Here is a 27900-nt window from a genome sequence, read left to right on the forward strand (position 1 = left end):
TTAGACAAAGCCAATCCGCCCTCCTGTTTTGAGCAATAAAGATATTCTAATTTTAATTTGGGCTTACGCCCATTCCAGATCAACTCACGAAATTGAATATTAATTCGCTGAAAGAGACTGAAATTTATCCAAACAGGAGAATTATGTAAAAAATAAAGGAGTTGTGGCATAACTGTCATCTTAATAAGATTCACCCTACCAACTGGGGAGAGATTTAATTTCCGCCAGGCAGCACTTTTCATCTTAATACGATTGAGCAAGGGTACTAAATTTAACTTTACATAGTCATATACAGAGGATGATAGCTTCGCTTTTAGGAAAATAGTAAAACGTTACTGGAATGTCCTCTGCAGTGATAAAATACTGGGGGACATTCTTCCACAGGCTCCCTCTTTTGTGTATAGAAAAGCCCCTACCATCGGGATTAAAATAGCCCCCACCATTAAATTAATTAATAAATCACCAGCTCTAAATAGCAGCAACTTTCTACCCACTATAAAAAGGCTTCTTTCCGTGCAAAGCATGTAGTGCCTGTAAAAAAACTAAAAATACCAATCCAACAATTGAGGTAGAAAACAAGAGTGATAAAATCAAATACAAAATGAACAATCATATACATTGCAAATCTATAGGGGTGATCTATGCTATTACCTGCCCATGTGAAAAAATATACATAGGCAGAACGAGGCGGCAACTAGGAACAAGAATAAAAGAACACTATTCTAATATTCAGCGGGGTTTTGAAGGACATCCCCTATCAGTACACTATAATAGATTCCACCAACAATCAGCCACAGGAGACCATTTTTTGGGCTTGGAGAGAATTGCCCCACATTGGCGAGGAGGGAACTTTATTGCACAATTATCCCGATCGGAAAGCAAATGGATTTTTAATCTAAATTCAATGGCTCCATTTGGACTTATTGAAGAAATGGAAATGTTTGGGTTCCTATTTGGGATCGACCAATATCATTTTTTTTAGGGCCGATACCATAATCGGTGGAGGTTAGGGCCGATAGCCGATAACTTATACCGATATTCCGGTATAAGTTATCGGCTATTTATCCCCCCTCGACACCGCTGCAGATCATTGATTTAAAGCGGGCGCTTTAAATCAATGCACTGCAGTGGCTTTTGTGGTGCCAGAGATCGCCGCCGCCACCACCCGCTTCTCTCCCCCTACCTGTCAGGGTGGTCCAGGCCATCCATCCTTCCTTCCTGTAAAGTCCGGCGGCATTCCGGGTGGAGGGTGAACCAGTCCGGGCTGTCCTTCTTCTCCGGGGGTGCTCTTCTCGACTCCGAGCAGGCTCCGGCCTAGTACGCTGCATAGACGCCGCTGCGCAGTGACGCCCGTGCGCAGCGACGCACCTGACGTCACAGCGTTGCGGCGTCTATGCAGCGTACTAGGCCGGAGCCTGCCCGGAGTGGAGAAGATGGCCCCAGGAGAAGGACAGCCCGGACCGGTTCACCCTCCACCCGGAATGCCGCCGGACTTTACAGGAAGGAAGGATGGATGGCCCGGACCACCCCCATTACGGGTAAGTTTTTTTTTTTTATTGACTCGGAGGGTGGGGGAGGGGCCCAACCGGTATAGCGGTATGGGAAAAAATCCATATTGGTATACCACCCAGCACTACGGTGGGGGTGCGACGTGGTGCGCTGGGGCGGGGGCGGTGCGGGGGGCGGGGCATTATCGGCTTATTGGCAAGGTAATTGCCGATACCGATAATGCCCAAAATCGTGATTATCGGCTGATAATATCAGCCATACCGATAATCGGTCGATCCCTAGTTCCTATCTTAAAAATATATATTATATAGACATTGCAACGCCAACATTCCAGCGCTGAACCACAGATTATGTCAGTCACTCACCCAGGAAAGCACATATAGGGTTTAATTTCAGGTCCGCTTCCTCCTATAAATATCGGCCACTTATCCACATAGTGTATCCCGACGAAGGAAACCCGGGTGTTTCCGAAATGCGTTGATATCTTTGTGGACTCTCTGTGCCCCCTTAGTGACGTCACTACTAGCCGCCCACACCACCGAGCTACTTGCCACGAGGACGGAAGCTGGTCGAGACGCTACCGGACAGAGAGTTCTCCCGCTACACCTGTTCTGAGACCACTACCCTGGAAAGAGACTGTTCTGACCATGTGCAGATTCCAGGTATTCAAGCACAACAGGATGCTATATCCTATCCATGTTCAAAAATTATAGATACCAGTGTATTACTTTTTGCAGCGCTGGAGCACGGGCCCACTACTACCATCATTGACATAACTGTACTATTTCACTACCATTATCCTCTATTCATTTTCAAAATCCTCATTCATGTTTCAGAAATATATGCACATTGTTCCAGTATGATGAAGCACTACTAATCTGAAGGTAGGACATCACCTCTGTTTTTCATCTATTGTCATTTCACACAGCTATTTCTCCCAGCGCGTACTCCTATTATATTTATAATTTACAAATCTGTTTAACTTTCTGGCACCTGTTGATTAAATAAAAAATAAAAAAAGTTTTCCGGAGTACCCCTTTAAGGGGCCAACATTTTCAGTTTTAAGTTTATTATTATTTATGTAGGAGAAGAATATTTTTTTTTTTTGACATCACAGTTATGATTAAAAAGATTCCACACAAACTTCTTGTCACTGGTTATTGAGCAAAATATGTGACTCTTCTCTGCATTTAGAGGTTACTGGGATGTTACCTGTAGTAATGTCCTCCTTGTATTGCTCATCACCGCTCAAATCTGTCTCCTCTTCTTTTACCCTTTGGGCTAGAGCATTAATATAGCTCAGATCTTTCCCTGTAGGAATATCCTCCTTATACTGCTCATCACAGCTCAAACCTGTTGTCTCTTCTTCTTTCTTTATGTCTGTAGCATTAATATAGGACCGATCTTTTCCAGTAAAAATGTCCTCCTTATACTGCTCATCACCGCTCACATCTGTCTCTTCCTTTACTATTATGTCTAGAGCATTCATATAGATCAGATCTTTTCCTGTAGGAATGTCCTCCTTATACTGCTCATCACCGCTCACATTTGTCTCTTCTTCTTTCTTTATGTCTGTAGCATTAATATAGATCAGATCTTTCCCTGCAGGAATGTCCTCCTTATACTTCTCATCACTGCTCACATATGTCTTTGGAGCATTAATATCATTTAGATCTTTATCCTGATTCATAATCTGTGGAATAAAATATTGTAAAAGTCACTAGACAGTAGGAGAAGTCACCTGGAATGTTTTATCTGAACAGAAAAGATTAATCATCATAAGGACCAAGAATGACAGGAGGAGTTTTCTGATCAGCCATAACATTCAAATCACTGAAAAGTTAAAGGGGTACTCTGCTGCCCTGCTCCAGAAGCTCCGCTACCCAGCGTCCGGAAGTTTATTGTTCCGAACGCTGCCTGCGGGCTTCCGTGTTCAGGGCTGCCCTCTCAACGAAAGTCTATGGGAAGGGGGCGCGACGGCCGTCACACACCCTTCCCATAGACTTTCGTTGAGGGGGCTTGCGTGACGTCACGAGGGGGCGGGCGTGACATCACGAGGGGCGGCCCTGAACACGGAAGCCCGCACAATAAACTTCCGGACGCTGGGGAGCGGAGCTTCCGAAGCAGGGCAGCGGAGTGCCCCTTTAAGTAAAAAACATTGATTATCTGGTGTCTGTGAAGGGGTAAGATATACTGGGCAGATACTGAACAGTCAGTTGTTGAAGTGAATGTGTTGGAAGCAGAAAACATGGGCAGGTTTATGGCACAGTAACTTACTGGCTAGAATTGCTGTCTTAGGCTGCATTCACATCTCGTTTTTGCAATACAGGTCCCGTATCCCGTTTCTGTTCAAAAAATGTATGTCTCCAAACCAGACCGAAACGTATGCAACCGTATATGCCTCCTCACATTTTTAAACCGTATACGGTTTGAAAACGGATGTCCGTTTGCATACGTTTTAATACGTTTTCCTTGAAAAAAATGGATACGGTTTTATGCTTGTCAACATTTTAAATAAAGTTCTTTTTTATTGAATTTCCCCCAAAAATGTAAAAAATAAATAAATAAATGAAAAACAGTATTGTGCAAACCGGATGTAACCGTACGCAGATACGGTTCAATACAGTTACCATAGAACTCCATTTTAAATAAAGTTCTTTTTTATTGAATTTCCCCCCAAAATTTAAAAAATAAATAAATAAATGAAAAACAGTATTGTGCAAACCGGATGTAACCGTACGCAGATACGGTTCAATACGGTTACCATAGAACTCCATTTTAAAATAACCGTATACAAGTTGGATACGGTTTTTGACCGGAACACAAAACTGTAGTAGACTAAGGTTTAGTGTACCGTTAAAAACCGTATAAATCCATAAATGATGCACAACGTACACAACCTGATGCTACGGTTGGCATACGGTTTACAATGAAATGTCTATATATACGGTTTGCAATATGGTCGATAAATTTTTTTCAATCAAACCGTATACGGCAACCGTATTGCAAAAACGAGATGTGAATGCAGCCTTACAGAACTGGGGTCAAATTCCACTAAGGAAAAGGAGTTTGTTTGTTCTCCCCATTTTTGGTTAGGTTAATTTGGTATTTAGAATGTGAGCCCAATTGGGGAGAGGGACCACTATGAGTGATGACAAATGCCGTACAGCGCTACGGAATATGCTGGGACTATATACATAAAGCAATTATTATATATTATTGATTACTATTGTTTCAAAAGAAACAAACATATTTGGTATCGCTACATGCAAAATGTATAAACGATTAAATAAGGGCAGATCTTACCTTGGGAAGCACATAGGCTTTAAAGGGGTACTCTGGTGGAAAACTTTTTTTTATTTTTTTTCAAATCAACTGGTTCCAGAAAATTAAACAGATTTGTAAATTACTTCTATTAAAAATGTTTAATCCTTCCAGTACTTATCAGCTGCTGTATACTCCAGAGGAAGCTGAGTTGTTCTTTTCAGTCTGACCATAGTGCTCTCTGCTGACACCTCTGTCCATGTCAGGAACTGTAAAGAGTAGGAACAAATCCCCATAGCAGACCTATCATGTTCCGGAGAGTTCCTGACATGGACAGAGGTGTCAGCAGAGAGCACTGTGGTCAGACAGAAAAGAACAACTCAACTTCCTCTGGAGCATACAGCAGCTGATAAGTACTGGAAGGATTAAGATTTCATAATAGTAGTATTTTACAAATCTGTTTAACTCTCTGGAACCAGTTGATTTGAAAAATAAAATAAAATAAAAAAATATATATAATTTATTTTTTTCCCACAGGAGTACCCCTTTAAGGCCTATGTGCTTGCCAAGGTAAGATCTGCCCCTATTTAATAGTTTATACATTTTGCACGTAACTATACCAAATATGTTTATTACTTCTTTTGTGTAAATTTTTTACACTCTAGTAGATGTTTTTCAGCAATCATTAGGTTAATTATACTGATCAAGGCTATGCTATTACATAACGTTGATAATATCATAAACACAAGAACTTCAAATGCAGATCATAGGGAATATCTCCATCTACCTGATCCTGATCCTGTGGAAGAAGAGGACGGGGACACCTCTCTGCTGCTGTTCTCTTACTGGATCTGACTGTAGGGAACACATACAGAGACTGAATTCATTCTTTACATACAAATACTGAGAGGACGTGTGTATATAGTCATGTCTATTACCTGCTGATGTGAGGGGCTGCTGATCCTCCATCATCATCTGATCCTTGTACTGATCCTTGTGTCCTTCTACATACTCCCACTCCTCCATGGAGAAATACACCGCCACGTCCTGACACCTTATAGGAACCTGACACATAATGATACAGTCATCACCCCGACCCCTCCAGTGGTGTTACTGTATAATGTCCCAGCATTCCCAGCAGTGTCACCTCTCCAGTCATCACCAGACCCCTCCATTACTGTATAATGTCCCAGCATTCCCAGCAGTGTCACCTCTCCAGTCATCACCAGACCCCTCCATTACTGTATAATGTCCCAGCATTCCCAGCAGTGTCACCTCTCCAGTCATCACCAGACCCCTCCATTACTGTATAATGTCCCAGCAGTGTCACCTCTCCAGTCATCACCAGATCCCTCCATTACTGTATAATGTCCCAGCATTCCCAGCAGGGTCACCTCTCCAGTCATCACCAGACCCTCCATTACTGTATAATGTCCCAGCATTCCCAGCAGTGTCACCTCTCCAGTCATCACCAGATCCCTCCATTACTGTATAATGTCCCAGCATTCCCAGCAGTGTCACCTCTCCAGTCATCACCAGACCCCTCCATTACTGTATAATGTCCCAGCATTCCCAGCAGTGTCACCTCTCCAGTCATCACCAGACCCCTCCATTACTGTATAATGTCCCAGCATTCCCAGCAGTGTCACCTCTCCAGTCATCACCAGACCCCTCCATTACTGTATAATGTCCCAGCATTCCCAGCAGTGTCACCTCTCCAGTCATCACCAGACCCCTCCATTACTGTATAATGTCCCAGCATTCCCAGCAGTGTCACCTCTCCAGTCATCACCAGACCCCTCCATTACTGTATAATGTCCCAGCATTCCCAGCAGTGTCACCTCTCCAGTCATCACCAGACCCCTCCATTACTGTATAATGTCCCAGCAGTGTCACCTCTCCAGTCATCACCAGACCCCTCCATTACTGTATAATGTCCCAGCATTCCCAGCAGTGTCACCTCTCCAGTCATCACCAGACCCCTCCATTACTGTATAATGTCCCAGCATTCCCAGCAGTGTCATCTCTCCAGTCATCACCACATTATCGTTTCCCTCCCATATATCCTCCCGCAGTGCGGCCTTCAGACTGGACTTTACATAAAGACAGACTCCTCCCCCTTTCTGTTTTGTTCGATCCTTCCTGAATAGACTATAACCCTGTATGTTGACCGCCCAGTCAGAGTTATCGTCCAACCAATTCTCTGTTATACCCACTAGGTCATAATTCTCCTCAGACATCAACCACTCCAGTTCGTCAGTGATATTGGTCAGAATTCTGGTATTAGTCAACATGCCTATTAACTATTCTAACCCCTCCCTCTGCTCCACTCCCAAGTACATTAATAAGTCCCCCCTCTCTATCTACACTTTCTTCCCCCTCTATGTTGTAGGTTCCCATCCCCCCCCCCCAGTCCCTAGTTTAAACACTCCTCCACCCTTCTAGCCATCTTCTCCCCAAGCACAGCTGCACCCCCCCCCCCCCATTGAGGTGCAGCCTGTCCCTACGGTAGAGTCAGTATCCAACAGCGAGGTTCTCCATGAACCCAAACCCCTCCTTCCTACACCAGCTTCTGAGCCACTTGTTACCTCCCTAATCTCCTGCTGCCTCTCTGGTGTGGCTCGTGGTACAGGTAATATTTCAGAAAATATTACCTTGGAGGTCCTTGCCTTAAGCTTCCGGCCTAAGTCCCTGAAATCATTTTTAACCTGTTCAGGACCCAAGATGTATGCATACGTCCTGAGTCATTCCGGTCTCCACCGCTCACCGGGCGGAGATTGGAACGGCATGCCTGCTGAAATCGTTCAGCAGGCATCCAGGGTAAACGCCGAGGGGGGCCATATCGGCCCCCATGTCGGCAATCGCCTCAAATCGCTGCTGATATCACAACAGCGATCTGCGGCGATACCGGGCTGATCGGGTCTCTGGGACCCGACCGCCCGGTAATTTTGCATGATCCCGGTTGTCACAGACAGCCACGGACCATATTAAAGTATAGGAACGAGGTGGCAAGCCGGCCACCTCCTCCTATCCCCTGCGATTCCTCGGTTTGAACTGACCGACCAATTGCAGGGGGGACAGTTACTTCCTCCCGCCCTGCCCGGCCCCTGGAAGTCCGGAGAGAATGGGAGGAAGACCGGAGGACGGGGCGGGGGACGGGGGAGTGCTGTGGACCAGCCCCGGTACTTACCTCGTCCCTGAAGACCCGGATCCCGGCGATGAAGACGGCGACAGGTGACTGGATCTTCGGCGGCGGCGCGGGACCTTTGCAGCAGTCCAGACCGCCGTAAAGCGATCTGGACTGCTCCATCTGGTCCCCTTACACTACAACTCCCAACATGCCCAGACAGCCCTTGGTGTGCGGGCATGCTGGGAGTTGCAGTTTTGAAACATCTGGAGGTCCACAGTTTTGGGACCACTGTGCCCTTCCAGATGTTGCAAAACTACACATCCCCAGCATGCCCTTACTGTCCAGGCATGCTGGGAGTTGTAGTTCTGTAACATCTGGCCCTTCAGATGTTGCAGAACTACAAATCCCAGCATGCCTGGACAGTCTTGGCATACTGGGAGTTGTAGTTTTGCAACATCTGGAAGGGCACAGATTGCGAACCACTGTATTAGTGGTCTGCAAACTGTAGTCCTCCAGATGTTGCAAAAACTACAACTCCAAGCATGCTCAGACTGCCCAGGCATGCTGGGAGTTGTAGTTCGGCAACATCTGGCCCTAAAGATGTTGCCAAACTACTACTTCCAGCATGCCTGAGAATACTTGGAGTTGTAGTTTTGCAACATCTGGAGGGCTACAGCTTGGACACCACTACACAGTGGTCCCCAAACTGTTCTCCTCCAGCTGTTGCCTAACTACTACTCCCAATATGCCCTTCAGCTGTCTGGGCATGCTGGGAGTTGTGGTTTTGCAACAACTGGAGGCACACTGGTTGGGAAACATTGTCTGTTTCCTAACTCAGTGTTTCCCAACCCGTGTGCCTCCAGCTGTTGCAAAACTATAACTACCAGCATACACTGATAGACTGTGCATGCTGGGAGTTGTAGTTTTGCAACAGCTGGATGTTCCCAACCCCCCCCAGGTTCACATGGGCAGGGGCTTACAGTGAGGATCAGGCTGCAAGTTTGCGATGCAGCAAATTTTGCACGGCAGCTCAAACTCGCAGCGGGAAACTCGCTGTAATCCCCTGCCCGTGTGACTGTACAATAAAAACACTACACTACACTAACACAAAATAAAATAAAAAGTAAAAAACACTACATATACACATACCCCTACACAGCCCCCTTCACCTCCCCAATAAAAATGAAAAACGTCTGGTACGCCACTGTTTCCAAAACAGAGCCTCCAGCTGTTGCAAAACAACAACTCCCAGTATTGCCGGACAGTCGTTGATTGTCCAAACATGCTGGGAGTTTTGCAACAGCTGGAGGCATCCTGTTTGGGAATCACTGGCGTAGAATACCCCTATGTCCACCCCTATGCAAATCTCTAATTTAGGCCTCAAATGCGCATGGCGCTCTCACTTTGGAGCCCTGTCGTATTTTAAGGCAACAGTTTAGGGTCACATATGGGGTATCGCCGTACTCGGGAGAAATTGCCTAACAAATTTTAGGGGCTTTTTCTCCTTTAACCCTTTATGAAAAGGTGAAGTTGGGGTCTACACCAGCATGTTAGTGTAAAAAGGGTAAAAGGTAAAAAAGCCCCCCAAAATTTGTAATGCAATTTCTCCCGAGTACGGAGATACCCCATAAGTGCTCTGGGGGCGCACAACAAGGCCCAGAAGGGAGAGTGCACCATGTACATTTGAGGTGATTTGCACAGTGGTGGCTGATTGTTTGACAAACACAAAAAAAAAAACACATGTGACCCCATTTTGGAAACTACACCCTTCACGGAATGTAATGATGGGAGCAGTGAGAATTGACACCCCACTGGTGTCTGACAGATCTGTGGAACAGTGGGCTGTGCAAATAAAAAAATTTGTATAGCCCACTGTTCCAAAGATCTGACAGACACCAGTGGGGGGTAAATGCTTACTGTACCCCTTGTTACGTTCCTCAAGGGGTCTAGTTTCCAAAATGGTATGCCATGTGGGGGTTATTTTGCTGTCCTGGCACCATAGGGGCTTCCTAAATGCATGCCCCCCGAGCAAAATTTGCTCTCAAAAAGCCAAATATGCCTCCATCTCTTCTGAGCATTGTAGTTCGCCCGTAGTGCACTTCAGGTCAATTTATGGGGTACCTCCATACTCAGAAGAGATGGGGTTTCAAATTTTGGGGGGTATGTTCTGCTATTAACCCTTGCAAAAATGTGACATTTGGGGGGAAACACACATTTTAGTGAAAACATTATTTTTTTTTTTTACATATGCAAAAGTCGTGAAACACCTGTGGGGTATTAAGGCTCACTTTATCCCTTCTTACGTTCCTCAAGGGGTCTAGTTTCCAAAATGGTATGCCATGTGTTCTTTTTGTTTGCTGTTCTGGCACCATAGGGGCTTCCTAAATGCAACATGCCCCCCAAAAACCATTTCAGAAAAACGTACTCTCCAAAATTCCCTTGTCGCTCCTTCGCTTCTGAGCCCTCTACTGCGCCCGCTGAACACTTTACATAGACATATGCGGTATGTGCTTACTCGAGAGAAATTGGGCTACAAATATAAGTATAAATTTTCTCCTTTTACCCCTTGTAAAAATTCAAAAATTGGGTCTACAAGAATATGCGAGTGTAAAAAATGAAGATTGTGAATTTTCTCCTTCACTTTGCTGCTATTCCTGTGAAACACCTAAAGGGTTAAAACGCTGACTGAATGTCATTTTGAATACTTTAGGGGGTACAGTTTTTATAATGGGGTCAGTTATGGGGTATTTCTAATATGAAGACCCTTCAAATCCACTTCAAACCTGAACTGGTCCCTTAAAAATAGTGAGTTTGAAAATTTTGTGAAAAATTGGAAAATTGCTGCTGAACTTTGAAGCCCTCTGGTGTCTTCCAAAAGTAAAAAAAACATGTTAACTTTATGATGCAAACATAAAGTGGAAATATTGGAAATGTGAATTTAAAAAAAATTATTTGGAATATCCATTTTCCAGAGAGCTTTAAAGTTAGAAAAATGAAAAATTATCAAATTTTTCATAAAATTTTGGGATTTTTCACCAAAAAAGGATGCAAGTTACCATAAAATTTTACCACTATGTTAAAGTAGAATATGTCACGAAAAAACAATCTCGGAATCAGAATGATAACTAAAAGCATTCCAGAGTTATTAATGTTTAAAGCGAGAGTGGTCAGATGTTCAAAAAATGTCCGGGTCCTAAGGTGTAAAATGGCTGGGTCCTTAAGGGGTTAAAGACACTCCACCTACCTCTTACTTTGTCATTGGTGCCAATATGTACCATGACCGCTGGGTCTTCTTCAGCCCCACCTAGCAACCTGTCAACCCGATATGCGATGTGCCGAACTTGAGCGCCAGGTAGACAACACACTGTTAGTCGATCCCGGTCTTTGTGACAGATCACCCTGTCTGTCCCCCTAATAATAGAGTCCCCCACTACCAGTACCTGTATGGCCTGCCCTGCACTTCTCCCTCCCTCCTTACTGGAGTAGAATCCCCCCCCCCGGCGGTCAAACGCAGAGTCCTGCTGCAGTACTGCTAGCTCTGAAATGGCAACCCCCTCATCTGCCAAACTTGTTGGGGTGTGCGAGATCAGGACTAGCCTCCCTGACCCTTATCCCCCACCCTGCCTTCTAACTGTCACCCAGCTAGCTGCCTGACTGTCCTTCACCTCCGTCCCACTATGCTCCCACACCTCTACCCCAGAGAGTACTTGCTCAGAGAGCAGGAGACTCCTCTCCAAGTTGTCAATGCTTCTCAGTGTTGCCAGTTGCTCCTCTAGATCCAGGATCTGGGCTTCCAAATGAACAACTCGCACACATCCTGCACAACGAACTGTTCATGGATTGCATACATTGCGCAAGATGTACACCGGACTGCGTTCTCCAACATGAAGGCCATCTAGTTATGGGGATTTCACAAATTAACCATCAAAAACAGACAGTAAATATTACAATTAAATACTCAGTAGACATTGTGAATTTAAAGTCCCAACAGTGTAAGGAAAGTTACTCCTGTTTTACAACTCTCTTTCAGCTGCCTCTTTGAAAGCAACATTCATACAGAGTACAATCAGAATGGAGTCCCAGACTAAGATTTAAGCACCTGTGACCAATTTAACCCTCCCTCTAGAGACAGAGTAGAGAAAAAAAATTCTATCCGTGATCCCTCTATGTGCAAATGTAAGTACTCACACAAGTCACTCCAACTCCACAGATTCACTCTGCACAGCAGAAATCTCCTGTTTTACAACTCTCTTTCAGCTGCCTCTCTTCCAAAGCAACACTCAGACAGAACACTCTTCCTCTAGTATTATATCACCCCGACTCCAGTATATCACTCTCCCTCCAGTATTATATCACTCTTCCTCCTGTATTATATCACTCTTCCTCCAGTATTATATCACCGGACTCCAGTATTATATCACTCTTCCTCCTGTATTATATCACTCTTCCTCCAGTATTATATCACTCTTCCTCCAGTATCATATCACTCTTCCTCAAGTATCATATCAACCTTCCTCAAGTATCATATCAACCTTCCTCAAGTATCATATCACCCCGCCTCCAATATTATATCACTCTTCCTCCAGTATTATATCACTCTCCCTCCTGTATTATATCACTCTTCATCCAGTATTATATCACTCTTCCTCCAGTATTATATCACTCTCCCTCCAGTATTATATCACTCTCCCTCCAGTATTATATCACTCTTCCTCCTGTATTATATCACTCTTCCTCCAGTATGATATCACTCTTCCTCCTGTATGATATCACTCTTCCTCCTGTAGGATATCACTCTTCCTCCTGTATGATATCACTCTTCCTCCTGTATGATATCACTCTTCCTCCTGTATGATATCACTCTTCCTCCTGTATTATATCACTCTTCCTCCAGTATTATATCACTCTTCCTCCAGTATTATATCACTCTTCCTCCTGTATTGTATCACTTTTCCTCCTGTATTGTATCACTCTTCCTCCAGTATTATATCACTCTTCCTCCAGTATTATATAACTCTTCCTCCAGTATTATATCACTCTTCCTCCTGTATTAGATCACTCTTCCTCCAGTATTATATCACTCTTCCTCCAGTATTATATCACTCTTCCTCCAGTATTATATCACTCTTCCTCCTGTATTATATCAATCTTCCTCCAGTATTATATCACTCTTCCTCCAGTATTATATCACTCTTCCTCCTGTATTATATCACTCTTCCTCCAGTATTATATCACTCTTCCTCCTGTATTATATCACTCTTCCTCCTGTATTATATCACTCTTCCTCCTGTATGATATCACTCTTCCTCCTGTATGATATCACTCTTCCTCCTGTATGATATCACTCTTCCTCCTGTATGATATCACTCTTCCTCCTGTATTATATCACTCTTCCTCCAGTATTATATCACTCTTCCTCCAGTATTATATCACTCTTCCTCCTGTATTGTATCACTTTTCCTCCTGTATTGTATCACTCTTCCTCCAGTATTATATCACTCTTCCTCCAGTATTATATAACTCTTCCTCCAGTATTATATCACTCTTCCTCCTGTATTAGATCACTCTTCCTCCAGTATTATATCACTCTTCCTCCAGTATTATATCACTCTTCCTCCAGTATTATATCACTCTTCCTCCTGTATTATATCAATCTTCCTCCAGTATTATATCACTCTTCCTCCAGTATTATATCACTCTTCCTCCTGTATTATATCACTCTTCCTCCAGTATTATATCACTCTTCCTCCTGTATTATATCAATCTTCCTCCAGTATTATATCACTCTTCCTCCGGTATTATATCACTCTTCCTCCAGTATTATATCACTCTTCCTCCAGTATTATATCACTCTTCCTCCAGTATTATATCACTCTTCCTCCAGTATTATATCACTCTTCCTCCAGTATTATATCACTCTTCCTCCAGTATTATATCACTCTCCCTTCTGTATTATATCACTCTCCCTTCTGTATTATATCACTCTCCCTCCAGTATTATATCCCTCTTCCTCCAGTATTATATCCCTCTTCCTCCAGTATTATATCACTCTTCCTCCAGTATTATATCACTCTTCCTCCAGTATTATATCACTCTTCCTCCAGTATTATATCACTCTTCCTCCAGTATTAGATCACTCTTCCTCCAGTATTAGATCACTCTTCCTCCTGTATTAGATCACTCTTCCTCCGGTATTAGATCACTCTTCCTCCGGTATTAGATCACTCTTCCTCCGGTATTATATTACTCTTCCTCCAGTATTATATTATTCTTCCTCCAGTATTAGATCACTCTTCCTCCTGTATTAGATCACTCTTCCTCCGGTATTATATTACTCTTCCTCCAGTATTATATTATTCTTCCTCCAGTATTATATCACTCTTCCTCCAGTATTATATCACTCTTCCTCCTGTATTAGATCACTCTTCCTCCGGTATTAGATCACTCTTCCTCCGGTATTATATCACTCTTCCTCCAGTATTATATCACTCTTCCTCCTGTATTATATCAATCTTCCTCCAGTATTATATCACTCTTCCTCCGGTATTATATCACTCTTCCTCCGGTATTATATCACTCTTCCTCCAGTATTATATCACTCTTCCTCCAGTATTATATCACTCTTCCTCCAGTATTATATCACTCTTCCTCCAGTATTATATCACTCTTCCTCCAGTATTATATCACTCTCCCTTCTGTATTATATCACTCTCCCTTCTGTATTATATCACTCTCCCTCCAGTATTATATCCCTCTTCCTCCAGTATTATATCCCTCTTCCTCCAGTATTATATCACTCTTCCTCCAGTATTATATCACTCTTCCTCCAGTATTATATCACTCTTCCTCCAGTATTATATCACTCTTCCTCCAGTATTAGATCACTCTTCCTCCAGTATTAGATCACTCTTCCTCCTGTATTAGATCACTCTTCCTCCGGTATTAGATCACTCTTCCTCCGGTATTAGATCACTCTTCCTCCGGTATTATATTACTCTTCCTCCAGTATTATATTATTCTTCCTCCAGTATTAGATCACTCTTCCTCCTGTATTAGATCACTCTTCCTCCGGTATTATATTACTCTTCCTCCAGTATTATATTATTCTTCCTCCAGTATTATATCACTCTTCCTCCAGTATTATATCACTCTTCCTCCTGTATTAGATCACTCTTCCTCCGGTATTAGATCACTCTTCCTCCGGTATTATATCCCTCTTCCTCCAGTATTATATTACTCTTCCTCCTGTATTAGATCACTCTTCCTCCTGTATTAGATCACTCTTCCTCCTGTATTAGATCACTCTTCCTCCTGTATTATATTACTCTTCCTCCAGTATTATATTACTCTTCCTCCACAGGGGTGTGGAAATTTAAAAAAAAACTACTTGTCCAAGGGACTAAAGCGGAACACAATCTACTTGTCCCTCAAGAAAATCCACTTGTCCTGGTTGATGAAATAATTTCAACCAAAATAGTCTGATTCCCCCCACTAGACCACCAGGGATGGATATAAGATCCTTTAGACACTGCTGACAGCGGTGATCTAATGGTTTAATAGGTGATCGCAGTATGTCAGGCTAATAGCGGCGGGAGAGCTGTATTTCCTCTTACACCCGAGACAAGCCCAGAAAAGTCTACATGTAACTTTTTGATCACCTTATAAAAAAATTCTCATATGAAGTGACCAAAAATTAGCAATTCTGGACTATTATTTACATTTACACCGTTCACCGTACGGTTTAATTAACATTATAATTTAATAGTCTGGACATTTCCACATGCAGCGATACCACTTATGTTTATTTTTGTACATTATTTTTATTTAAAGAAAATTGGAAACTTTTATTAAGAAAGAGGCTTATTCACATATATACGCACCTTTTAAAATATTTTAATCACTATTTTTCAGTCTCAATAGGGACTTATGTGTTACTGGGGGGGGGGGTTCTGCTTATCCAGTTTATATGGTGCATTTTGTGTCAGAAAATGCTGGAAGTTGCATTTAGTTACTAGATAACTACAACACCCAGCATGCCCTGATACAGCCTATGGTTGTGTGGGTGTTGCAGCATGTTGCACTGTATAGTAGGACAGCTAAGGTTATTGTGTAACATGCTGGGAGTTGTAGTTTTGGTTTGTGTCAGCTGCAGACCCATAGTCTATGTCAAGGAATACTGGGAATTACAGTTAGTAACTACAACACCCAGCATGCCCTGATGTAGCCTATGGCTCTGCAGCTGACCCGAACCAAAACTACAACTCCCAGCATGTTACACTTTATAGTTCTACAGTTTAGGTTATGGTCCAACATGCTGGGAGTTGTAGTTTTGGTTCGGGCGTGTTTGTGTGCATCCGTGGGACTCTTGGTCGTCGGGTGAGTATGAAGGGGCAGGATTCTGGGGGTGCAATTTAGTGCGGGTGCAACTAAAAATAAATAAAATTAGATGGCACAACTGCCCTAATGCCCGTCTGCTCCTATACAAAACATTTATGCATACACATATCATACACACACCCGCCACTGCCCCCCCACATCATACATTACATACACACATACACTCACACCATACATATACACCATACATATACACACATCATACATACACCCGCCGCTGCCCACCCCACATCATACATCACATACACACACACATCACACTTAGACATTATACACACATCATAAATTACATACACATCACACATAGACATCATACACACATACACTCACACCATACATATCCACCAGTGTTTCCCAACCAGGGTGCCTCCAGCTGTTGCAAAACTACAACTCCCAGCATGCCCAGGGCATGCTGGGAGTTGTATTTTTGCAACAGCTGGAGGCACCCTGGTTGGGAAACACTGATATACACCATACATATGCACACATCATACATACACCTGCCGCTGCCCCCCCATCATACATTACATACACACATCACACATACACTCACACCATACATATACAACCACCCTTCCTGCCGCCGCCTGCATTCTTGGTCTCCTCACCTGAGCCGCCATGAGTGGACATCAGAGCTGTAGTCCCGGCCGGTGTGAGGTGAGATTTCCGTCCTCCCCCCCTCCGTCCTCCCCCCGCTCTGTGTTTTCCCCGTGCAAACAAGCAACCGCCCCGTGGTGGATTAGGTCCTGTCTAGACAGAGCAGGGGGAGGGGGGAGCTGTGTGCGGGGGATGGAGCTGTGCACGGAGCTGTCTACATCCTTTCTCTCACCCTGCTGTGTCTTCTGAGCTGCGTCCTCCATCCTCCGGGAGGGGAGATAAGGGGGCTCTGCAGTCAGCTGGAGGCCGCCGCCCCCTCCATACACTCTGAGGCCGGTGTGAGGTGTAGACTTCCATCGGCTCCTGCGCCTCACACCGACATTACATAAAAATAAGGGGGAAGTCGGTCTGTCCCTGCCCGATACAGGGCTAAATCTATAAACAATTCACCTGCCCGGCGCCCAAAACTACTTGTCCCGGGCGTCGGGCTATAGGATTTCCACATCCCTGCTCCAGTATTATATTATTCTTCCTCCAGTATTATATCACTCTTCCTCCAGTATTATATCACTCTTCCTCCAGTATTATATCACTCTTCCTCCGGTATTATATCACTCTTCCTCCGGTATTATATCACTCTTCCTCCAGTATTATATCACTCTTCCTCCAGTATTATATCACTCTTCCTCCGGTATTATATCACTCTTCCTCCGGTATTATATCACTCTTCCTCCGGTATTATATCACTCTTCCTCCGGTATTATATCACTCTTCCTCCGGTATTATATCACTCTTCCTCCAGTATTATATCACTCTTCCTCCAGTATTATATCACTCTTCCTCCAGTATTATATCACTCTTCCTCCGGTATTATATCACTCTTCCTCCAGTATTATATCACTCTTCCTCCTGTATTATATCACTCTTCCTCCTGTATTATATCACTCTTCCTCCGGTATTATATCACTCTTCCTCCAGTATTATATCCCTCTTCCTCCAGTATTATATCACTCTTCCTCCAGTATTATATCACTCTTCCTCCAGTATTATATCACTCTTCCTCCAGTATTATATCACTCTTCCTCCGGTATTATATCACTCTTCCTCCGGTATTATATCACTCTTCCTCCGGTATTATATCACTCTTCCTCCGGTATTATATCACTCTTCCTCCAGTATTATATCACTCTTCCTCCGGTATTATATCACTCTTCCTCCGGTATTATATCACTCTTCCTCCGGTATTATATCACTCTTCCTCCGGTATTATATCACTCTTCCTCCTGTATTATATCACTCTTCCTCCTGTATTATATCACTCTTCCTCCGGTATTATATCACTCTTCCTCCGGTATTATATCACTCTTCCTCCTGTATTATATCACTCTTCCTCCTGTATTATATCACTCTTCCTCCAGTATTATATCACTCTTCCTCCTGTATTATATCACTCTTCCTCCTGTATTATATCACTCTTCCTCCAGTATTAGATCACTCTTCCTCCAGTATTATATCCCTCTTCCTCCAGTATTATATCACTCTTCCTCCAGTATTATATCACTCTTCCTCCGGTATTATATCACTCTTCCTCCAGTATTATATCACTCTTCCTCCGGTATTATATCACTCTTCCTCCAGTATTATATCACTCTTCCTCCGGTATTATATCACTCTTCCTCCAGTATTATATCACTCTTCCTCCAGTATTATATCACTCTTCCTCCAGTATTATATCACTCTTCCTCCTGTATTATATCACTCTTCCTCCGGTATTATATCACTCTTTCTCCAGTATTATATCACTCTTCCTCCTGTATTATATCACTCTTCCTCCGGTATTATATCACTCTTCCTCCAGTATTATATCCCTCTTCCTCCAGTATTATATCCCTCTTCCTCCAGTATTATATCACTCTTCCTCCAGTATTATATCACTCTTCCTCCAGTATTATATCACTCTTCCTCCAGTATTATATCACTCTTCCTCCTGTATTATATCACTCTTCCTCCGGTATTATATCACTCTTCCTCCAGTATTATATCACTCTTCCTCCAGTATTATATCACTCCGCCTCCGGTATGAAAGTGTAATAAAGGCTGGGTTCACACTTCATGTTTGTTTGCATTTAATGTATACCTTTCATACACTTGAAAAGAAAAAAACAAGTATGGAGAAGATTTTTCAAAACCTGTGTAGAGGAGATGGTGACCAGTTGTCAATAGCAACCAATCAGATTCCTTTAACTTTTGAAAAGGCCTTGTTAAAAATGAAAGAAGCGATCTGATTGGTTGCTATGGGCAACTGGTCAACTTTTCCTCTGGACAGATCTTGACAAATCTCCCCCCAATATGTTACCAAGCAGAAATTCAGAAGTGTGGATGTGAGTGCGGAATAGCATAGAAGTCTATGGACTTTAATTTGAGGCGGAATCCTGCAAGCAGGAATTCTGCCGTGTGAATAGACCTTAACCCCTTAAGGACCCAGCCAATTTTCACTGTAGGACCCGGCCATTTTTTGAACATCTGACCACTGTCACTTTAAGCATTAATAACTCTGGGATGCTTTTACCTTTCATTCTGATTCCGAGATTGTTTTTTCGTGACATATTCTACTTTATGTTAGTGGTAAAAAAAAATTTAACTTTGAAGCTCTCTGCTTATAAGGAAAATGAATATTCCAAATAAATGATATATTGATTCACATATACAATATGTCTACTTTATGTTTGCATCATAAAGTTGAAATGTTTTTACTTTTGGAAGACATCAGAGGGCTTCAAATTATAGCAGCAATTTTCCAATTTTTCACAAAATTTTCTAAATCGAAATTTTTCAGGGACCAGTTCTGTTTTGAAGTGGATTTGAAGGGCTTTCATATTAGAAATACCCCACAAATGACCCCATTATAAAAACTGCACCCCTCAAAGTATTCAAAATGACATTCAAAAGGTTTGTTAACCCTTTGGGTGTTTCACAGGAATAGCAGCAAATTGAAGGAGAAAATTCTAAATCTTAATTTTTTACACTCGCATTTTCTTGTAGACCATGTTTTTGAATTTTTACAAGGGGTAAAAGGAGAGAAATCTTCCTAAAATGTGTAACCCAATTTCTCTCGAGTAAGGAAATACCTCATATGTGTATGTCAAGTGTTTGGTGGGTGCACTAGTGGGATTTCGAGAGTGAGTTTTTCTGAAATGGTTTTTGGGGGGCATGTCGCATTTAGGAAGCCCCTATGGTGCCAGGACAGCAAAAAAAAAAAAAAAAAAAAACACATGGCATACTATTTTGGAAACTACACCCCTTAAGGAACGTAACAAGGGGTACAGTTAGCCTTAGCACCCCACAGGTGTTTGACGACTTTTCGTTAAAGTTGGATGTGTAAATTATTATTATTTTTTTTCACTAAAATGCTAGTTTTCCCCCAAATTTACAATTTTTGCAGGGGGTAAAAAAGAGAAAATGCCCCCCAAAATTTGTAACCCCATCTCTTCTGAGTATGGAAACACCCCATATGTGGACGTCAAGTGCACTGCGGGCGCACTACAATGCTCAGAAGAGAAGGAGTCACATCTGGCTTTTGCAAAGCAATTTTTCCTGAAATGGTTTTTGGGGGGCATGTCCCATTTAGGAAGCCCCTATGGTGCCAGGACAGCAAAAAAAAAAAAACACATGGCATACTATTTTGGAAACTACACCCCTCAAGGAATGTAACAAGGGGTACAGTGAGCCTTAACACCCCACAGGTGTTTGACGACTTTTCGTTAAAAGTTGGATGTGTAAATTATTATTATTTTTTTCACTAAAATGCTAGTTTTCCCCCAAATTTTCAATTTTTGCAAGGGGTAATAGGAGAAAATGCCCCCCAAAATTTGTTACCCTATCTCCTCTGAGTATGGAAATACCCCCCCCCCCCCTCAAGGGGCATTACATGGGGTAAATAACTGGGGTACACTAAGTAACTAAAATGGGGTACAGTGGGACATAAAATTATTAAACAGGTTATGTTCCCAGAATGATGACCCTGAGCATAGCCAAAACTAAAAAATATACCCACCCCAAACCCTATGCTCTGAATCATCATTCTGGGAATGTGATGTGTGTGGCCGTCCCTAACCTGTTGCCTCAAATGCGCACCCCGCTCAGGTGGAGAGAGAGCGCTGCGCATTTGAGGCAACATAAAAAGTCCCCGATGATAGTGACTCAGTGACCCATTTTTTATAGAAAAAAATACCCCCAGAGGTCTTATCAGGTATTTTTTTTATTAAACATTTTTTTGGGCAATTTAGTGGTTTTATGGGGTTAAAACTTGGAATGCACTCGTAACTTGGTACATTGGGGTCAAAGTGTGGAAAATTAAAATGAAGAGGGAAAATTTAGTACTCCATGGAAGTGTGATACTCCCTGAAGCAGTCCTTAATGCAGAGGCCCGGATGATCGGGCAAGTGTCACACTGAGTGGTGGTCTCCTTCCGAATCCCCCTCCTGTTACACACTCTGCATTTTTTCTGGGATCGTCCCTTCTTTCCAGTGTGGGGGGACCTCACCTGGAAAGTGTTGGCCAGGGACGATCCTGGCGCCTATATTTCCAGTTCCTTGGGAAGTCCGGCCTGATCTTTCCTGGTCGCCAAAGATCAGGACCTTTAGGACTTCTTCTTGGAACTGGAGGAATGTCCCTGTGTTGCCAGCGTACTGGGACAGTACAAAAGAGTTGTACATGGCAACCTGTACCAAGTAGACCGCAACTTTTTTGTACCATACACGTGTTTTCCGCATGGCGTTATAAGGCTTCAGGATTTTATCAGAAAGATCAACTCCCCCCATATACCGATTGTAGTCCAGAATACAATCGGGCTTGAGGACCGGTCCCACGGTACCTCGCACAGGGACAGGGGTGCTGCCATTCCCATGAATAGTGGTCAGCATAAGGACATCCCTCTTATCCTTATACCGGACCAACAACAGGTTTTCATGGGTAAGGGCATAGGACTCACCCTTGCTGTTAACCCCTCCCCTGCCGGCTGCTATTGGCTTAACAAAATTTAGAGGGAGGCCTCTCTGGTTCTTCCGCACGGTCCCACAAGCGGACGTGGATCTTTTTTGTACCATACACGTGTTTTCCGCATGGCGTTATAAGGCTTCAGGATTCTTCCGCACGGTCCCACAAGCGGACGTGGATCTTTTTTGTACCATACACGTGTTTTCCGCATGGCGTTATAAGGCTTCAGGATTTTATCAGAAAGATCAACTCCCCCCATATACCGATTGTAGTCCAGAATACAATCGGGCTTGAGGACCGGTCCCACGGTACCTCGCACAGGGACAGGGGTGCTGCCATTCCCATGAATAGTGGTCAGCATAAGGACATCCCTCTTATCCTTATACCGGACCAACAACAGGTTTTCATGGGTAAGGGCATAGGACTCACCCTTGCTGTTAACCCCTCCCCTGCCGGCTGCTATTGGCTTAACAAAATTTAGAGGGAGGCCTCTCTGGTTCTTCCGCACGGTCCCACAAGTGGACGTGGATCTGGCGGCAAGGGATGTGAAGAGAGGGATGCTGGTATAAAAGTTGTCCATGTACACGTGGTAACCCTTATCCAGCAATGGGTACATAAGGTCCCAAACGATTTTCCCGCTAACACCCAGAGTGGGGGAACAATCTGGGGGTTCAATACGGGAATCTCGTCCCTCATACACCCTAAACTTGAGAGTGTACCCGGAGGTACTATCACAAAGTTTATAGAGCTTCACGCCATACCGCGCCCGCTTCGAGGGAATATACTGGCGGAAGATGAGTCTCCCCTTAAAACTGATGAGAGACTCATCTACCGAGAGCTCCCTGAGGGGTACGTAGGCCTCCAAAAATTTGGCCCCAAAGTGATCGATGACCGGCCTCACTTTGTAAAGCCGGTCATGGGCGGGATCACCTCGGGGCGGACATGCTGCATTATCTGCATAATGCAGGCATTTCCGAATGGCCTCGAACCGCCTCCGTGCCATGGCCATACTGTACTGTGGGGAGGTATGTACTGTGTATGTGCTTGGTGTAACTATGTATAACAGTGTGTGATTAGAAATCACTCACCGTTATATGGGGGGAAAAAATGCTGCAGCCCAAAAAAAAAAAAATGGGGGGCCTAATGCAGCGCCCTGAACCCCTAATAGGGCCCGGGTCACACTGAAAAACGGCAGAAGACCCTTGGGGACCTATTAGGGGGTCAGGGGGGGGGGGGATTTACTTTTTTTTTTTTTTTACTTTTTACCCTACCTTTCCCTGGATTGTATTCTTTCCCTGATCTATGGGGGGCTTCTTTTCTTCTGTGGCGGCTCCGATCTCGGCAGGGGGGGGGGGTCCCGGTCTTCCTCCAGCAGCTCTGACCGCTGGCTGAACTCAGCCAGCGGCGGGAGCTGCGGGAAGATGCTGTTAACCCCTCCCCTGCCGGCTGCTATTGGCTGGACGATCGTCCAGCCAATAGCAGCGATCCTGGGGGGGGGGGGGGGGGACGAAATCGCCACCTCCCCATAGATACAGTGGGTAATAGGTGGTGTATCATATACCCCCGATCACCTTGTATCTCCAGGTCAGCGGGTCACACGTGACCCGCATCGCCAGAATAGCCACAAATCGCATGTGTGATCGCCGACATGAGGGGGGTCTGATGACCCCCCTGGGCATTTTCACGGAATGCCTGCTGAATGATTTCAGCAGGCATCCCGGTCCGATCTCCGCCCGGCGGGGACCGGAACTGCCCATGACGTAACTGTACGTCATGGGTCCTTAAGACCCAGGGTGTCGGGACGTAACATTACATCATGGGTCCTGAACAGGTTAAAGGGGTACTCCGGTGAAAAACATTATTTATTTTTTTAAATCAACTGGTGCCAGAAAGTTAAACAGATGTGTAAATGACTTCTATTAAAAAATCTTAATCCTTCCTGTACTTATTAGCTGCTGAATACTAAAGCGGAAATTCTTTCCTTTTTGAAACACAGAGCTCTCTGCTGACATCATGAGCACAGTGCTCTCTGCTGACATCACGAGCACAGTGCTCTCTGTCTCCAAATCTTACTGCACTTCCAGGGCTGCTGTGGGTAGCCCTGTGTGTCTGCTCATGGGAGAATACTCAGTGTATACACAATGGCCCAGATTTAACTGTGTGAGAGAAAAAGTGGACCAATCACTGTTCAGGTTTCACTTTACCTCAGATCGTTAGCTGAGCTGTGATTGGTCGCTGTAGGAGAATCACTCCACTTTCTCTCTCACACAGTTTGATAAATCTCCCCCAATGTGTGACCCTACCCTAAAGGAAACAGTGAAAAGGAGACAACAATGCACTATGAACCCAGCCCAGGTTCTAAGTTCCCCCATATTGTCATATAACTCCAAATAACTCGTCATACAGCAACATAAACAACTATTCATTACTATAATGCACTAAAGAAAACATAGAAAATGCTCCAAAGACCCCAGGTCCTGAACGGGTTAATGATGCTGTCCCCTCCCCCACCCCTCCCGATGACCGGACACATACCTCCACCTGCAGACTGTACAGAGCCGTGTACTTACCCTGTGCTTACACCACCTGCCATGATGTCACAGTCATGTGATCAGTCACATGGAGAAAGAGGAGGAGGAGTCACATGATCAGGGGCTGCTGCTCTAGGCTCATCTGCTCAGTGTATGCAGGACTCTGCTGTGCTGGTTGTGATCGCTGCTGGATGAGCTGAAGTTATGTGTATGCAGCAGAGCTGTGTGTGTGTGATGTGCGTGGTGCAGAGCTGTGTATGTTATATATGTCTGCAGCAGAGCTGTGTGTAATGTGCATGTAGCTGAGCTGTATGTGTACACAGTAGAGCTGTATATGTGTAATGTACATGTAGCTGAGCTGTATGTGTACACAGTAGAGCTGTATATGTGTAATGTACATGTAGCTGAGCTGTATGTGTACACAGTAGAGCTGTATATGTGTAATGTGCATGTAGCTGAGCTGTATGTGTACACAGTAGTGCTGTATATGTGTAATGTACATGTAGTTGAGCTGTATGTGTACACAGTAGAGCTGTATATGTGTAATGTGCATGTAGCTGAGCTGTATGTGTACACAGTAGAGCTGTATATGTGTAATGTACATGTAGCTGAGCTGTATGTGTACACAGTAGAGCTGTATATGTGTAATGTGCATGTAGCTGAGCTGTATGTGTACACAGTAGAGCTGTATATGTGTAATGTGCATGTAGCTGAGCTGTATGTGTACACAGTAGAGCTGTATATGTGTAATGTGCATGTAGCTGAGCTGTATGTGTACACAGTAGAGCTGTATATGTGTAATGTGCATGTAGCTGAGCTGTATGTGTACACAGTAGAGCTGTATGTGTGTAATGTGCATGTAGCTGAGCTGTATGTGTACACAGTAGTGCTGTATATGTGTAATGTACATGTAGCTGAGCTGTATGTGTACACAGTAGAGCTGTATATGTGTAATGTGCATGTAACTGAGCTGTATGTGTACACAGTAGAGCTGTATATGTGTAATGTACATGTAGCTGAGCTGTATGTGTACACAGTAGAGCTGTATATGTGTTATGTACATGTAGCTGAGCTGTATGTGTACACAGTAGAGCTGTATGTGTAATGTACATGTAGCTGAGCTGTATGTGTACACAGTAGAGCTGTATATGTGTTATGTACATGTAGCTGAGTTGTATGTGTACACAGTAGAGCTGTATATGTGTAATGTACATGTAGCTGAGCTGTATGTGTACACAGTAGTGCTGTATATGTGTTATGTACATGTAGCTGAGCTGTATGTGTACACAGTAGAGCTGTATATGTGCATGTAGCTGAGCTGTATGTGTACACAGTAGTGCTGTATATGTGTAATGTGCATGTAGCTGAGCTGTATGTGTACACAGTAGAGCTGTATATGTGTTATGTACATGTAGCTGAGCTGTATGTGTACACAGTAGTGCTGTATATGTGTAATGTACATGTAGCTGAGCTGTATGTGTACACAGTAGAGCTGTATATGTGTAATGTACATGTAGCTGAGCTGTATGTGTACACAGTAGTGCTGTATATGTGTAATGTACATGTAGCTGAGCTGTATGTGTACACAGTAGAGCTGTATATGTGTAATGTACATGTAGCTGAGCTGTATGTGTACACAGTAGAGCTGTATATGTGTAATGTGCATGTAGCTGAGCTGTATGTGTACACAGTAGTGCTGTATATGTGTAATGTACATGTAGCTGAGCTGTATGTGTACACAGTAGAGCTGTATGTGTAATGTGCATGTAGCTGAGCTGTATGTGTACACAGTAGAGCTGTATATGTGTAATGTACATGTAGCTGAGCTGTATGTGTACACAGTAGAGCTGTATATGTGTAATGTACATGTAGCTGAGCTGTATGTGTACACAGTAGAGCTGTATATGTGTAATGTGCATGTAGCTGAGCTGTATGTGTACACAGTAGAGCTGTATATGTGTAATGTACATGTAGCTGAGCTGTATGGGTACACAGTAGAGCTGTATATGTGTAATGTACATGTAGCTGAGCTGTATGTGTACACAGTAGAGCTGTATATGTGTAATGTGCATGTAGCTGAGCTGTATGTGTGCACAGTAGAGCTGTATATGTGTAATATACATGTAGCTGAGCTGTATGTGTACACAGTAGAGCTGTATATGTGTAATGTACATGTAGCTGAGCTGTGTGTACACAGTAGAGCTGTATATGTGTAATGTGCATGTAGCTGAGCTGTATGTGTACACAGTAGAGCTGTATATGTGTAATGTACATGTAGCTGAGCTGTATAGTGATACAGGTGTCCTTTTGGGACGTCCTCAACCAGTGTGACTGGGATGTCAGACATTAGCTGAAAGAGGCCAAGAAAAGACATTTCAAGTAGGAATGCAGGCACATCATCTTCCATTGCAGAGCGAAGGATCCATGTGACTGGAAACATCGCATTGAGGAAGAAGAGAGGGATGTTGGATCATCAGAGATGACTATAGCGACCTCTGTCATTGAGGGAGCGAATGATCACGATCTTGTAAAAGCAGACAAGGGGACGTGATGGGCCCCCCCAATAGACATGAACCTGTAGCCAAATCACTTAGGTATTGGTTAGACCAGATGGAAGAACATATTAAAGTAGGTACTCCGGAAGAGGAACTACTGTCGTCTACTGCCTAGTGCAGTGGCCTTCAACCTGCGGCCCTCTAGATGTTGCAAAACTACAACTCCCAGCATGCACGGACAGCTGTTGGCTGTCCGTGCATGCTGAGAGTTGTAGTTTTGCAACATCTGGAGGTCTGAAGGTTGAAGACCACTTAGAGGTGGTGGGGGGGGGAGATCCCCGGTCAGACATTACAAGGGGTAAAGGTTGGAGGGGACATAAAAGGGGTAAAGGGTTTCTTTGTTTCACTTTTGACCCTGATAAAAAAAACAAAACGCAGCAATGATGCCAGGTCCCAGGTGGGAGGAAGGGTTACCGGGTATTTTCACGAGTGGGACAAAATCACGTAAAGTTTATGGTTGAAAGACATAATAAAATAAAATTGTCTCAAAACCAGAATAATTTATTGTAACAGATTTATGAACAGATCAGTTAATGGGGTACTCCACCCCAGGACATCTTATCCCCTATCCAAAGGATAGGGGATAAGATGTCAGATCGCGGGGGTCCTGCCACTGGGGACCCCCCCCCCCCCCAAGATCGCGGCTGCAGCACCCCGCTATCATTACTGCACAGAGCAAGGGCTTGTGCATCGTGACGTCATGGCTCTGCCCCCTTGTGATGTCACAGCCCGCCCCCTCAATACAAGTCTATGGTAGGGGGTGTGGCAGCCATCACGCCCCCTCCCATAGACTTGCATTAAGGGGGTGGGCTATGATGTCACAATGGGCGGAGCTGTGACGTCACGATGCTCAGGCCCCAGTATTGCCCATCATTACGCACAGAGCGAGGTTGTTCTGTGCAGTAATGATAGCGGGGTGCTG

The 27900-nt window shown here is 43.9% G+C and overlaps 2 protein-coding genes across 2 annotated transcripts in view; one reads left to right on the top strand and one right to left on the bottom strand.

The window, feature by feature from the left end:
- Positions 1-27900, top strand: part of LOC130296495 (zinc finger protein 605-like) — a 505889-nt gene that overhangs the window by 153600 nt on the left and 324389 nt on the right. The window lies entirely within an intron of this gene.
- Positions 1-27900, bottom strand: part of LOC130299699 (oocyte zinc finger protein XlCOF7.1-like) — a 78735-nt gene that overhangs the window by 16679 nt on the left and 34156 nt on the right. The window contains exons 9-12 of the mRNA XM_056551486.1: positions 7362-7490; positions 5712-5838; positions 5561-5628; positions 2722-3202 (exon numbers count right to left, since the gene is read on the bottom strand). Coding sequence (XP_056407461.1) covers positions 2722-3202; positions 5561-5628; positions 5712-5838; positions 7362-7490 — 805 coding nt within the window. The remainder of the gene's footprint in view (positions 1-2721; positions 3203-5560; positions 5629-5711; positions 5839-7361; positions 7491-27900) is intronic.

This window comes from Hyla sarda, chromosome 1, assembly GCF_029499605.1.
Source record: "Hyla sarda isolate aHylSar1 chromosome 1, aHylSar1.hap1, whole genome shotgun sequence".
NCBI classification, from domain to species: domain Eukaryota; kingdom Metazoa; phylum Chordata; class Amphibia; order Anura; family Hylidae; genus Hyla; species Hyla sarda.